General features: G+C 44.0%; 2 protein-coding genes across 3 annotated transcripts in view; one reads left to right on the forward strand and one right to left on the reverse strand.

Moving 5' to 3' along the window:
• The window catches only part of HGD (homogentisate 1,2-dioxygenase), a 61993-nt gene extending 57261 nt beyond the window's left edge, over positions 1 to 4732 (forward strand). For both annotated transcript variants that reach the window (XM_032785908.2, XM_075071840.1), the window contains one exon: positions 112 to 4732. In XM_032785908.2, the coding sequence (XP_032641799.1) occupies positions 112 to 243 (132 nt within the window). In that variant the 3' untranslated portion in view covers positions 244 to 4732. The remainder of the gene's footprint in view (positions 1 to 111) is intronic.
• On the reverse strand, positions 4695 to 13909 carry NDUFB4 (NADH:ubiquinone oxidoreductase subunit B4). Its single transcript, XM_032785916.2, has 3 exons — positions 13678 to 13909; positions 6882 to 7028; positions 4695 to 4881 (listed from the first exon to the last, which is right to left on the reverse strand). Exons 1-3 carry the CDS (start codon positions 13873 to 13875, stop codon positions 4819 to 4821), a joined length of 408 nt encoding a protein of 135 aa, XP_032641807.1. The 5' UTR covers positions 13876 to 13909; the 3' UTR covers positions 4695 to 4818.
• Positions 13910 to 14203: the final 294 nt, after the last annotated feature.

The following is a 14203-nucleotide window of genomic DNA, read 5'->3' on the forward strand; positions in this document are numbered from 1 at the left end:
AACACTAGACCTTCGGTGTATTTTCTGTATATACCTAATAAAGCATAATCACTGTGCGTGTATTCCCTCCTCTCCTTCCTGCCCTAATGTACTTGCTGTGGTTCCCAACAGGCCTTCATGTTCGAGTCCTCCTTCAGCATGGCTGTTACCACGTGGGGCCTCAAGACCTCCAACTGTCTAGAAAAGACCTACTACAAGTGCTGGGAACCGCTAAAAAGCCATTTTAATCCCAGCTACAAGTAAACAGAAGTGAGCTGCTTATGCACTCCCATGCCAGTCACGCTGATGGGAAACAATCAGTGATACCTACAGGGGCAAGGGATGGTAAAGGAACATCCCTCAGTACAGCGAGTGCCATTGCACTGCAGGAATTTCAACAGCGACTGATTAAATGAATTACTCTTGAAAACCTGCGTATCTAGCCTTGAACCGCACCACAGTTCTGAGCTTTCACGTATCCAGTTAAAGTGTAAGAGCTGCAGTGCCCATGCCATGGGGCTCCCCCAGCAGGTGGGGTGGGGTGAAATCTGTGCCTTGTACTGAAGTGAGATAGTGGTTGACTTCCTTTCGGGACACTCATGAAAATATGACATCTTTCACAAGGGGATGCTCAGGAGCAACGATTTATTAAACAATACTCCAGGAATGATCTTCCAGTGAGAGGGTAAGAATAAATAGGAGTCAGAAGAACCAGCCAGGTATGGTCTTAAATCCAGCAGACCTACTGCCAATCAAGGGAAGGTTACCCTTCCAATAACACACAGCCCAATCTTCAGCACCTACTAACACTTTATCATTTCCCAGCAACTTCTGTCTGGGTTTGCCAATACTAAGAATGGGATCCACAAAGCAACCTAGGCATGTAAACCTCAGTTCTAGGCATCCCTATGATGCACAAAACTCTTTGGCTGCTGCTGAACCCTGTAGAAGCCTAAACTCACTCAGTGCCTGAATTTTTGCAGGCAAAGTTCCATAGGCACATAAGTTTCTGCCACTGGGCCCATACACTGCTGCCTCTCTCGAGGCATCCAGGTGTTTCTCTTGCCCAAGCCTCCGAGCAATTCATGAATTGGAGGAGGGATAAGTGTTTGGCTACCTAAATTGCATGCAGGGTGTGATCAGGGTAGGCATGCTCAGAGGCTGCCTAACTCCACACAAAACAGGTTGGGTGGGGAGGGAGAAGAGTTCCCTTAGCCTAGTGGTTAGGGTACTCACTCAGAATATGGGAGACCCCAGATTCAAGCCCTTTCCCCCTCCTTATTGGATAAGTTTTTTTAACATGCAGTGAATGCGTTGTTACAACCTTGACTCCTCATTGCTTTGTGAGGACCTTATATCAGCTTAGTTTGATTCTTTACCAATTATTATAGCACATTCAGACCAAATGAGTGCCCCAAGAGGTTGTACCCATTTAACTAAATCTGTTTCTAAGCCAATTTACACAGGAAAATTGTACTGATTTAACTAGACAAGGCCCTATTTATTAAGTACACTAGAGCAAGAGGAGAGCCCAGGGCACATATCTGGGATTGAAGCAGTTGCACAAGCCCCCTTGTCAGCAATAATTTACATGCCTTACTTTGAGAAGAGGGGCATAAGCATATCAGAACTTATTTGCCAGAAGAGGGAAAGAGCAATGTAAATGGATTGGTGCACACAGCACAGGATTTGGCATTAGGACACCTAAGGTGTTTTTTTGTTTAGTCACTGCCAACAATAGGCTTGACCCTGTACAAGATGTTTGGCTAGAATATGTTTTGTACATGCAGAGTATTATTATGTAATATCCACCATGCAGCACTTGTACTAAAATAGAAAACTCAGAAGAGGCTGTTTACCAACAATCAGTCTGCCACAGGGATTCAATTCACTGAACCGGCCCAGGGTGAAGCTAAGGGCTTGTCTACAGATGGATTTGTTCCAAATTAATTTTGAAAGTGGATTAAGCCAAGAACAAGGCCCTCTTGTTCTCAAACAAGTGTCCACACATGGCACTGTTCAGGAATTGCTATTGTACTTTAAATTCACACCCTCCCTTAATCAACATTAACTTTCAAGCATAGGTACACCCTAAACCAAAATGCTCTAGGGACTGAAAGGAGAGTTTTTGTTTTCTCATTGAGGGGATAACTCATGAGAGCCATAGACTATTTGCCTGCTTGAAACTCTCCTGCTACAGGCACACGTCTATAGCTGACACTGGGAGTTATGTGCAAATTATGTACCCAACAAGGGTTTTTACACTTGCTCACTCTCCTCCCCAAATTTCTCATTGGAAATATTACCTTTTCTAAGAAATATCTCCACCTGAACTGCAGCCAGGCAACAACTCAGCTCTGGAAGCACAATGTGCTCCTCACAAGGAACTGAAAAGGCAGCCTGGAGAACTCTGAAAATAATGAGAAAGAAGAAACAGGCCAGACTAGCTCCCAGCACCAAACTCCAGTTCATGGGGAGTAACCTCATTCCCTCTGAGCTAAGCAGAGAGAGGCTAAGGCATGTGTATTCACAAGCCAATTGGAAATGCTCCCTATTCTTCTGCAAAAATTTGTACAAAACAAACAAATACAGCTGCAAGGGAGAATTTACATGTGTGGCAACTCAAGGCCCAATTAGCTGAGGAAACTGGTCCTGAGAGATCATATCAGTTTGTGGCAGCAGGTGGTGGTTCATTTAGCATGTTCAGACTAGCACTGTGGGCAATTATTTCATTCCCTAAATACCACTTTCTTCATGCATTCATGCCTTTCCTTTTACTGACCCACAGCTGTATTTTGTGATGTCACTTGAGAGGGTGAATCTGTTGTAGAAACCGTTTTGGAAAGAGAATAATCTGCATTTGCTTGATTTAACCTAATTGGAGAACGTAGGAGGGAGCTGGGTGAGAGAGAATAAACTAAGGAGCAGATCAGAGACAGGCTACAGCTCTGCATAGCTGCTGAACAGCTCCAGCGCCTGCTAATCGGTGAGGAAGAGCACAGATTTCACCTATGTCAAAATGGGAGATAATACAAATCTCAGAAGAGCAGGGTTTTGAGGCATGAATGCTATGTAACAGGAGCAGGAAAGGGAGAGAAGTCAAAGTCAGCATGTTCAGCCACTTCTGGCAAAGGAGACTGCGAGGGACTTGCTCTCTTTCTTCCTTATGTTGCAGGAAGCAGCAGCACCAGTGTGTTCTTGCTTGTGTTTTACCTTAGTAATATCAAGAACATCATGTCTGGTCTTGCTGCAGGGCCTCTTGGAGGTCTCAAGTGGATTGGGAGAATTTTCACCTTTTAGATGAAGGGAGACTTCTCTCAGGTGTTTAAATCAAATAGGTGTTTTCTGTTGTTTAGATTGGGGTAGGCAACCTATGACAGGCATGTCAAAGGCGGCACGCGAGCTGATTTTCAGCAGCACTCACAGTGCTCGGCTCCTGGCCACTGGTCCAGGGGGCTCTGCATTTTAATTTAATTTTAAATGAAGCTTCTTAAACATTTAAAAGAGCTTTACTTTACATATAACAAAAGTTTAGTTATATATTATAGACTTATAGAAAGAGACCTTCTAAAAACATTAAAATTTATTACCGGCACACGAAACCTTAAATCAAAGTGAATAAATTAAGACTCGGCACAGCACTTCTGAAAGGTTGCCGAAACCCGATTTAGACTGTGGTGATAGCATAGAGAGACCAACCAAAAAACTAAGTTATAAAAAGTCAATTCCTCTCAATTTTCACTCACTCAGTATTTGTGATTTCAGAGTCCTATTAGTTCTCAAGTCATCCAGGGCCAACTAGATCTGCATTTCTAATGTAAAGAATAAGCAGAAAAGACACCATTTTCAGGCCTTTTACGTCCACAATGTAGGGAAGCAAAGGGCACAAAAGCCCACTTCTGTTTCTCAGCATGCCCTGTAACTAAGCTCTTTGCTTTTGAACCAGCACCTTTATCTACAGATTTTAAAAAGACTTTGCACATATTTGTTCGCAAAACCCTCACGATGTGTCCTCTTTAACCTTCTGTAAAAATGAGCAGAGGTGAAATGACTTGCCCAAGATCATAACAGTGATCTTTGCCCTGTCAGTGGCAAATGGGAATAGAACCCACATCTTATTTCCTGTCTCACTAATTCAGGGGTTCCTGTGAATGAGAAAGTGTGGTTGGTCAAAATGTGAAAGCTCCGAGCTCACACTGAGTTGGATCCAGCAATCCTTATGCAAGAAGAGATCACATGAAGTCACTGAAGAATTTACCAGAGTACAGGCTTCTGTTTTACTGGGGAAAAAAATGGAAAATTAATCTGAGTTGGTTTAACGTGAGGCTGGTTGCTCTAAGACAAAGAAGCCAGGCAGCTTTCTAACCTTCTCAGCCCATTTAATGAATTATTCAAAATATGAAGTTAGAAGTTGCCCATTATTCAATTAGAGTGAATACAGCTACATAATTAAACTGAATCCAAGACAAATTCTGAAAACACAAGACAGCCACTCAGATAATTTCTTGGACTTACTTGATGCTTTAGCCTGCTATAAATTTTAAAATTAATCCTGAGGCTACTCTTAGATACAGGCATGTGGCTCTCATAGATTAAATGGAAACTCTGAACATGCATCCAAGAGCACAAATTAATGTCTTTTTAAAACTCTTGTACACATTCTGTCTGTAACCTGGTTTCAGTGTTAGACAAGAAGATTCTGCAGTAAGTCATGATTCTATGACTGTAATAATATAAAGTTTATTTTCATAGAGGATTAGTCTTTTCATCAATGTACAATACACAGCATTTTCTATCAATAGCCCAGCAGCAGCACGGCAACATCCAATTCCCAGGGACTTAGGAGCTGAGAGCGAATGGTCGTTTGTACTTGCCTTCCTGAATAAGTTTCTCTTTACGATCCTGTATTGAGAAGGAAACCAAAAAAAAAAAAAAAAAAATCACTATCCCATGAAAAGAAAAAAAAAAAAAAAAAGAAGATGCGCTCCATGGCACAGACTGATCTTCAAGGAGAAAGAGCTCACAAGTTCTTAAGCACAGAAGCTAGAGACAGCACCAACTAAACAGCGCTCTAGAAACAGCTGTGAGGACAAAAAATATCCCTTCATTCACCTGTGCACATCAGCAAGAAACACAATACATCCAATAGCAGAAGCAGCTGTGTCGCTCATCCCCTCATAAACAAAGTAATGGACAGAGATGGAATAAACCTCTATTAAAGCACATCTATCCCACTTCCATTAGCCAGTGAGGACTGTTCCCTATAATGTATTCTCGCCAGGGCTTCGTCTTGACTAATTTAAAACATCTTAACTTGATGGGGCTTCCACCCCTTCACTTGGGTGAATAACCCACAGCTTAATATATTTCATTGTTAGGGAAAAAAATCACTATGTTCTACCTACATTTTTCTTTGTCCACTTTTCACTCTCATTATGTTACCTTGCACCACCTTATTATTTATGTTGTGTTAGCGACCAGGAGATCCAGTCATAGACCAGGACCCCATTGTGCTATGTGCAGTACACAGAACAGAGAGACTCAATTTTTTGGGGTAGGGACAATTTAAGTAACCAGAACCAATCACCTCCCATCTTGGTGTTTACATCCTTAGTACTTTGGAGAAACGGGGTAATTTGCTGCCTCCCTCCACAAAAGAACTGGTGAGGTAACCCACAGAACTATCGTGTGATAAAGTTGAAAGCTTTAAATATTTCGTCAGTGTGTGCAGACTTCAATTATATTCAGCCAATTTCATATTCCAGTTTTCTTGTGCCTGGCCAATGCTGAAGCATTTGGATTGCAAGACACTGCAGGGGATGTTCATATTCAACCAAAAAGTGTTTGAAGTTGCATAACAATCCACCAACAGCTTCTGAAAAAACTTAGAATCGGGGGTAGCCATGTTAGTCTATCTCCACAAAAACAATGAGGAGTCAGGTGGCACCTTCAAGACTAACAGATTTATTTGGACATAAGCTTTTGTTGGTAAAAACCCCACTTCTTCAGATGCCCAAATAAATCTGTTAGTCTTGGAGGTGCCACCAGATTCCTCATTAAATTCTGTATCTTGGACTCCATCTACAAGATACTGTCCCTTTAAAAAAAATTATGAGTAATTTAAATTTGCACTTTTTCCCAATCAGTAATTCGAGAGGTCAATCAGGGTTTTATTTCCTTTTTTAAGATACACAACAGCTTTTCACATTAGTGGCAGCTTTGGTTAAACATTAGATATCACTGTCCCAAAAATCTGAACATATTGGAAGTGTTCTAACACTGGTCAGAATTTTATAATGCCAAAATTTAGGAAGCAAGAGAAGTAGGGTGACCAGATGTCCCGATTTTATAGGGATAGTCCTGATTTTTAGGGCTTTTTCTTATACAGGCACTTATTACCCCTCACCCCTGTCCCAATTTTTCAAACTTGCTGTCCGATCACTCTACAAGAGAGGGATTAACGTAGCATCTCAAAAAAAAATAAAAAAAATCAGACTAACAGAAACCTCTCTTAAATTATTTCACGGGATAGAGGAAACGAACGAATGAATGGTCCAGAAGGTCCTTGCAAGCTCAGTCACCTACAAATTGACAGATAAAATACATTTTCTAAAAATCTCAATTAGCTGCTGATTGTTAAAAGTCTCTCTTGCAGTTTGCTTACATAAATGATATTAAGAGCCCTCTTACAACAGAAGAAAAACTAGCTTCTGTGGCCAAACAAAAATCACCCACATCTGTTGGCATAAGACAGCACTCTTAGAAGGTGCTTTGGGGTACTCCTCCCGCACTAGTTTTCCACCCTCAGGAACAGGTGTTCTACTCAGCTACTCCCACATGTAGGCACATACATTATAGTTTTGTTTTTATTAAAGTTGTACATGCCTAGTCAACAAACTTACCCTGTCAGCTTTGAGGACATACCACCAGAAGAAAATGGGTCCTATCCCAAACAACGCACCCACCAGGGAAGTCTTGGGAGTGGGCCGGAAATTGGGGTAAATGTTGTATGATCTAGCATAGGTCCAACGAAGCATGGCAGGGTCCTCCTAAATTGAAGGCAATGCACAGTGAACAATGTTAAGTTGCAGAACTATGAATATTAGGGTTCATAGTGAATAACTATGAATATGAAGCTTAGGGTTGGACATTTGACTGATCCAAAAACAGTCAGTCGGTGTCAAAAATGGTCAAATATTTTAACGCACTAGTTTATTAGAACAGTAACAAAAAGGAGTCAGACTTCATAGTCTCCAATACGATTACCATTAGTTAGATGCCTAATTATATATAAGTTAAACAGTTATTTTAACTCAGAAAAATGCCAAATGAAATGGATTTCTAAAAACATGTTAAAATAATTACCTTTTCAGCAATGGTAAATTAGCATCTAAATGTGAACATTATTCTAGACTGAACAGTTACAAAAGCAACTAAATTAAAACAGAAACAAAACAAACAGCACCTATAAAAGAGTCACTTAATTGCACTTATGCAAGGCAGGCAGCAGGCCAATTCTTCAAGCATCTTGCTTTTTGTTATCTTTTTCCTTTGTCAGCTTCAACTGCTTCTTCTTCCTCTTCATCTGCTATTTTCTCTTCTAATATTAAATTGTGATACATGATCCCCAGTTCCCAGCAGTGAAGGTCTTCAGTCTATTTCTGGCTGTCGAATGGATGATTTTCAAACCGACCAATTTCGTTCTGCACATGCTGTCGTACATAGAAGCGTTCAGTATTTCTGCCACTGTAGTTAAGAGTACAAGGAGGACAACCCTCTCCACTATGATGAAGGATCAGCTATTTTGATTCAACTTCTGGAATTGCACTCAACATTGTTTTATAACTGAACAGGCCTATTCTTCCTTTATAAATTTGCTACCTCCATTAGAACGGTTTGTCCGTTTATATAGCCTTTAAAATTTGCACAGCCACTACGTCATAAGCTGAATCAAATTCATCATCAGAAAGCTCTTGGCCCTGGAAGCAGGGATCAAGAAGGTAAGCAGCAGCATGCGAGTGATCACTTGATTTTTCTGTGATATTTATTTTGTCTATTTTCTTTTCTTCAGCTGTCATACAACTGAACACAGTCCACTTACAAATAAGCCTCTTAACATTCAGAAACTATTCTTGGCATCACACGGTTTAGCAATACCATTTTCTGTATTCTGCAGGGACTGAGCTACAGTTCAAACAGCGAAATAGCTTTGAGTTTAGCATCCAAAAGACAGTGATCAAGAAACTCAGATGGATTACTTGGGGTTGAAAGCCAGTTACTCCTTCTTCAACAGCAGCTGATTGAAGAGCCCTCTTGCACACATGAAGATCTTTGAGACATTTAATAGAAGATTCCTATTGAGTATGACAAGGCTTACTCTGTGTGGATGAAATTTTCAGATCTTCAGTATCATCAATGAAAATCTGCATTGCACAGGCAGCACATCCATAACAGGAGGTGTAGATACATATTTATCAACAAAGCCCAAGCAGTTTTCATATTAGCCGCATTATTCATTGACCCAATTCATTTAAGTATATTTTTAAACTGGTCAGCAATACATATATATTTTCTATTCAAAATCTCAATACCAATTTGATGGACATCTGAAGACTTTCTAGGAGTAGGAATTTTCAGTGCTGAAGCAGACTGAACAATTTTTTTTATTAGATCAATTAATTGAATTAACTTCACTATCATCATCATCTACAGACTCCATGCATCATGCTGCTGCTACTGAAGATGAAGCAGAATACATAAAAGGAAACACATTTTGATGTACACCAATTTTCCCTTTCTTGCTGTTAGACTATGAGTCTATCTTCAACAGCAGCTGGACAAACATCACAATAATTCAACTAGTGTTTCTCCATTCTGTGTGTCATACTCAGAAGAAAAGGATTTGCTCTTAGCTTTAACAGTTTTTCCATGTTCATCTCTAGTGAAAAATTTCTACACAAATGGTTTTGGCTTTCCCCACCTCTGAGTAATAAATGATGTCACTAATGATAAATGATGTTACTAATATCTTACTACTTATGGAATGCTCTCTAAATTCTGAAGCATCTTGTATTTCAGTCAAGCATTAGCCATTCAAATCTGTTTCTAATTGCTGCAGTTACAGAAGACTGCAGCTAATCAAAATGTTTCCAGGTATGTTATCCCCTCCCTCAAGCCTTATAGACTCCAAGATTACATTGAGGGGGAAGGAGCACACAGCCCCTCCCTGCAGTAAACACAGCAGACTCATAAGCAATAGCAGGAGGAAAATCAGAACAGGAAGAAAGGGGCCTCTACAGCCATGTGATATCTCACACCTCTCATTAGCATAGTATTTTTCACATCAGCAAGGTTTGGCTGGGGATACATGGGGGCGGGTAGGGGAGTTATAAAGGGGATGCTATATTTGTTGAAACTGGAGGAGGGGCAGATTTATTTACAGGGATTTATTGTTGATTGTTTGCTTTGCTCAGGATGAGGAAGGTGCTGGGGAGTTTAATAGCAGGGATACTTTTGTTATTTTATTAAGGGAGAGGCTTACCGGCTGTGCATCTGGTACAGGAGAAGTTTTAATGACTGTGAGCCCTCCTTTCCTTCCCCCACTCCCTTTTTGATTTAATTTCTGTTTGTTTCTCTAATCACTTTAGAGTGCTGGCTCTTTGGGGCAGGGACCCTGCTTAACTTGTTCAATGTGCTTTGTAAACCGCCACATACAGTGGTGGCCTGATATACACAAAGATACGCACTGTATGTGTGTTTGTTCTAGAAGATTCTAGCAATTCAAGAGGCTCAACTTTCAGTTTACCTCCCACTCCCACCAGATGTCATCGGTATGTAGTAAAGAGACTGAAGATGAGATTTAAGTAGGCTTGCTAACAAAGAGCACCATGATGCAACTAAAAAGGTAGACGACCACTTACATCAGGTCATTCTTGTTGGGATATCTGACAATATTTGACAGTAATCAAACAACAGGCAGTCAACTGACTGGCTTGCCAACCCTAAGCGAGCCGTATCTGGGAAATGAGAATTCTACTTATAACTGAGAAAAAAAGTCCAACTGACTTTTCACTATAAATGCATTTACCTATTTCACTTTTCTCAGCATCAGAGGATGAAGCTAAACTCGTTAGTTCCCCTTTGGGGTTTCAATTCCTAACATTGCAGGCGTGATTTATATATAAACCAGAGAACTATTTTAAAGCTGATTTTTTGTTAAAGCTCATTCATAAAGAGGCAGCCTACTCCACAAAGGGGCTCTGAGGATTCATTAGTTCACATTTATACAGCCATCCTGAAGCTGACGAGCTAAGTAACAGCTGTGTATTTATGTGGTTTATGGATATATAGCCAATGAAAAACAGTTGATCATTTTAACCCTCACTCTTATAACAAAGGATCTTATTGAAGGAGACAAGTCACCTAGAGGATTGAACGGTCCCCTGGAAGTCAATAACTAGTGTTCTAGCCTCTGCTCAGAGACCAGCTCTGTGGCACTGGACTAGTCATTCATTCCCTCTACATTTGTTCTGTCCACTTAACTACAACACAAAGCGGTTCACTGACATGGCCAAGGTCACACAAAGGATTAACGGCTTTTCTAGGAAGAGAACATAGGTCTGACTATTCCCTGTCCTACACCTTAGCTTCTTGACCATTCCGCCTCTAAAAATAAAAACATGAATGAGGCTTAAAAGGCCATCTCCAAGTCTCCTTGAGTTCACGAGAGGTGAGGTAATGAGTGAACCTGAGACAGCCTTTTCCTGTGCCAGGACAGATTTAGGCTCTGCCTAAAAGGGATGGATTCTCCCATTGCTTTGATGGATAAAGGTTCAGCTACTGCTGACTCGAGTTCTGGCTTTATTTATTTTTATGGCTCTTCAATAGGAAGCAAGTCTAATCCTGAATTTGCAAATGCAGTTGCATGTCTTACAGGTGTAATTATTGTCAGGGTAAGAGTTAGAGGGATGTCCTTATGATGTGTTCTCTTCTCCTGCAAAGACTTCACACACCGCTCCTCAGAAGTGAACATAGGCTCATGGCACAGACCACTCCATATGGGTCTGTCCAGCACAAGTTCCCAGGTTTTAATGTCTATCTTGCATGCTTTGAGGTTGTCCTTCAAGGTGTCTTTATATCTGAGGATGGGCTGACCCTTAGAGTAGGTTCCTATGCTCAGTTGGCTGTACAGCATTGCTTTCAGTATATGGGAAACCTCCATGCAGACCAAGTGTCTGACCCAGTGAAGTTGAGCCCTGATGAGCATGATCTTGATGCCAGGGATTTGGCATTTCTCCAAGACTTCAGTATTGGGGATTCTGTCTTGCTACTTGATGTCACAGATTGATCTTAGGTGGTCATGGTAGAAGCTTTTCAGCTATTTGATGTGGCGTCGGTAGAGCATCCACGTCTTGCATCCATAAAGGAGGGCTGGTCTACACTACGGGGTAAAATCGATTTTAGATACGCAATTTCAGCTACGTGAATTACGTAGCTGAAGTCGAATATCTAAAATCGATTTACTCACCCGTCCTCACCGCGCGGGATCGATGTCCGCGGCTCGCCATGTCGATTCCGGAACTCCGTTGGGGTTGGAGGAGTTCCGGAATCGATATAAGCGTGCTCACGGATCGATATATCCCGTCTAATCTAGACGGGATATATCAATCCCCGAGCAATCGATTTTAACGCGCCAATACGGCGCGTAGTCTAGACGTGGCCGGAGTTAGGGGAGTACAACAGTGGGGTAGATTTTGATCTTGGTTCTGAGGCAGACTCCATGCTCCCTCCAGAGCCTGCAAAATGCCAGGTTGGCCTTTGATCTCATTGTCCAACATGGTATTGCTGGAAAGTGTGCTACCCAGGCATCAGAATTTCCTGAGCTAGCCGATGGGTGTGATGAGGGGATTGTGATGAGGGGATCATGGTGCTCGGGATGCTGGCTGGTACATAATCTCCATCTTTTTCAGGCTGAGGGTGAAACTGAAGCATTCTGAGACATAGGCAAAGCGGATAAAGTTGAATGTCCATCAGCTTGTCTGAAAGGAGGGCACAGTAATACATTTCTGTCAAAGTCCTGGAATGCGAACACGGACATGGCTGAAAAGACAATAGCAAAGAGGACTTGGGCCATTGTTTGGTGTCATGGAAGGCTTCTGATGAATTCCAACATGCCAGCACTCAACCATCATGAAATGAACGGATGACAGCAACGGTCTTCTCTGGCCAACCAAATTTATGAAGGAGTTTCCATATGCTCTCGTGATTCACCACGCCAAAGATCACAGCCGTCTCCCACATTAGTCAGGCTGCAAAAATCGAGTCCATGGTGCCATGGCCAGCATGAAAACCACACTGTGACTCTGGATTCACCAAGTGCACTAGTTGCATCCAACAAAGAGGGTATTCACCCACGAAAGCTCATGCTCCAACACGTCTGTTCGTCTATAAGGTGCCACAGGACTCTTTGCTGCTTTTACAAGTGCACTAGGTGAGAGATGAGCCTGTTGAGGACAACCTTGTGCAAGGATCTTCCATGCTTCAAACAGCAGTGAAATTCCACAAAGATTGTCACAGCCAGATATACGTCCCTTCTTTTTGCATGGATGGACTACGAAAGCATCCTTATATTCCTTGGGCAAGGTAGCCTGTTTTCATATAGTCTTGAAAAGGCTAGTGAGTTTCCTGATCAGGTGGGCACCTTCACATGTGTACACTTCCAGTGGAATGCTGTCAGGGCCTGGAGATTCACCTGTGGACAGCTGCTCAATGGCCTTAGTAATCTCATCTAAAGACGGGGCCACAGACAGCTTCTCCAGGATAGAACGTTGCAGGAATGTGTTGATGGCTTTGTTGGACATAGTGGATTGACAGTTCAGGAGACTGTCAAAGTCTAAAATAGGAACTGATGAAAGCTACATTGGGCCTGACATGGTTGCACCTAGCCTGCTTTTAATATCGCAGCTGACAGAGCCTGAGGCTTGCTCTACACACAGATTTGCACTGGTTCAACTAAAATTGTGATGTTGTGCTGATTTAGCTAAGCGGGTGTGAAGTTTTACATTAGTCTAGCAGTTCTTTTACTAAACTGGTGCAACCTCACACCTTTAATAACAGTGATACCTTGTCGTGCTTAGACCATCTTTTCAATCTATTCAGGTGGGGACTGTGGCATGACTTGCTAGTCAGCACACAGCAGCCCAGCTGGCAACCACCAAAGGCCCACAGGCAGAGGGCCCTCAGAGCAGAGGCAGGCGACCCAGATCAGGGCACAAGGCACCAGTGAGAGCGGCGGGAACCACGGCCCCACTTCAGGGGACTGGCTCGGAAGGAAGCTCCCCCCGCCCCACGTTACACACACGCAGGGCAGGTGGGTGCCGCGAGGCGCTCTGGGCCAAGGCCCCAGGATGCGGCACTTGCTCCCCTACTGACCCTGACAGCGGTCACGCTGGAGCAGCTGCGCGGAGGCCGAGGGCGCGCTGCCGCCCAGCCCTGCTGCCCAGGTAGGCGGGTCAACGCTGCAGGGCGGCCGCAGGCAGAGACCGGGCTGCAGCCTCACGGCGGGTCCCGTCACAACGCACCCCTGGGGGCGGGCAGCACCGAGCCGCGCAGAGAAGAGCCCAGCGCCCCGGGGCTCCGGGCAGCCGGAACCTCCCCCCGCTGGGACCCTTCCCCGGGGCGGGGCGCGGCCGGACTCACGATCAGCTCCGTGCGGTGCGGGTCATTGAGCTGCAGTTGGTACTGGCGCTTGAGGCGGGCGCGGACCGCCAGACGCTCCGCCTCGGCCCGGCGCTTCTCCAGGGACTCGTTGTACTCGGCCGCGTCAAGCTCCCGCGGCAGCGAGGCCAGGGGGGCCGGCCGGTAGCCGGAGGTCGAGGGGGAAGAGGGCGCCACCATTTTTTTTTGGACCGCAGCGCGCAAGAGCGGAAGCGACCTGTACCCCGGAAGTACTGGCTGCGCCGGGGGGGGGGGGTAAGGGCGCGCGCACGGGTTGTTGCTATGGTTACTAAGCGACGCTCGGCCTCGCGCTGCTCGGGGGGAGGGGTAGGACGCCTGGGTTCGTGCCCTGGTGCTGGGAGCGTGGCGGCAAACGCCCCAGCGCCGGGACGGCCCCCGCCCTCCCCTCACGCCGGCGGGGTGTGGTCAGGGCCAGTCACGGGCCCTCAGGCCCCATCTGAGCCGCGGGGCCGCGAGCCGCTCACCGCCGGGCTGGGGGGCGCTTGGA

The sequence above is a fragment of the Chelonoidis abingdonii genome, chromosome 1, assembly GCF_003597395.2.
Source record: "Chelonoidis abingdonii isolate Lonesome George chromosome 1, CheloAbing_2.0, whole genome shotgun sequence".
In the NCBI taxonomy this organism is placed as follows: domain Eukaryota; kingdom Metazoa; phylum Chordata; order Testudines; family Testudinidae; genus Chelonoidis; species Chelonoidis abingdonii.

Excerpts from the sequence above, each read along its gene's own strand:
- NDUFB4 (XM_032785916.2), bottom strand. The coding sequence starts at position 13,875 with ATGGTGGCGCCCTCTTCCCCCTCGACCTCCGGCTACCGGCCGGCCCCC. Across the intron at positions 7,029-13,677 it reads CGCACCGCACGGAGCTGATC|GAGGACCCTGCCATGCTTCG; the intron begins GTGAGTCCGGCC and ends CCTTCAATTTAG. Across the intron at positions 4,882-6,881 it reads ATGTCCTCAAAGCTGACAGG|GATCGTAAAGAGAAACTTAT; the intron begins GTAAGTTTGTTG and ends TTCTCAATACAG.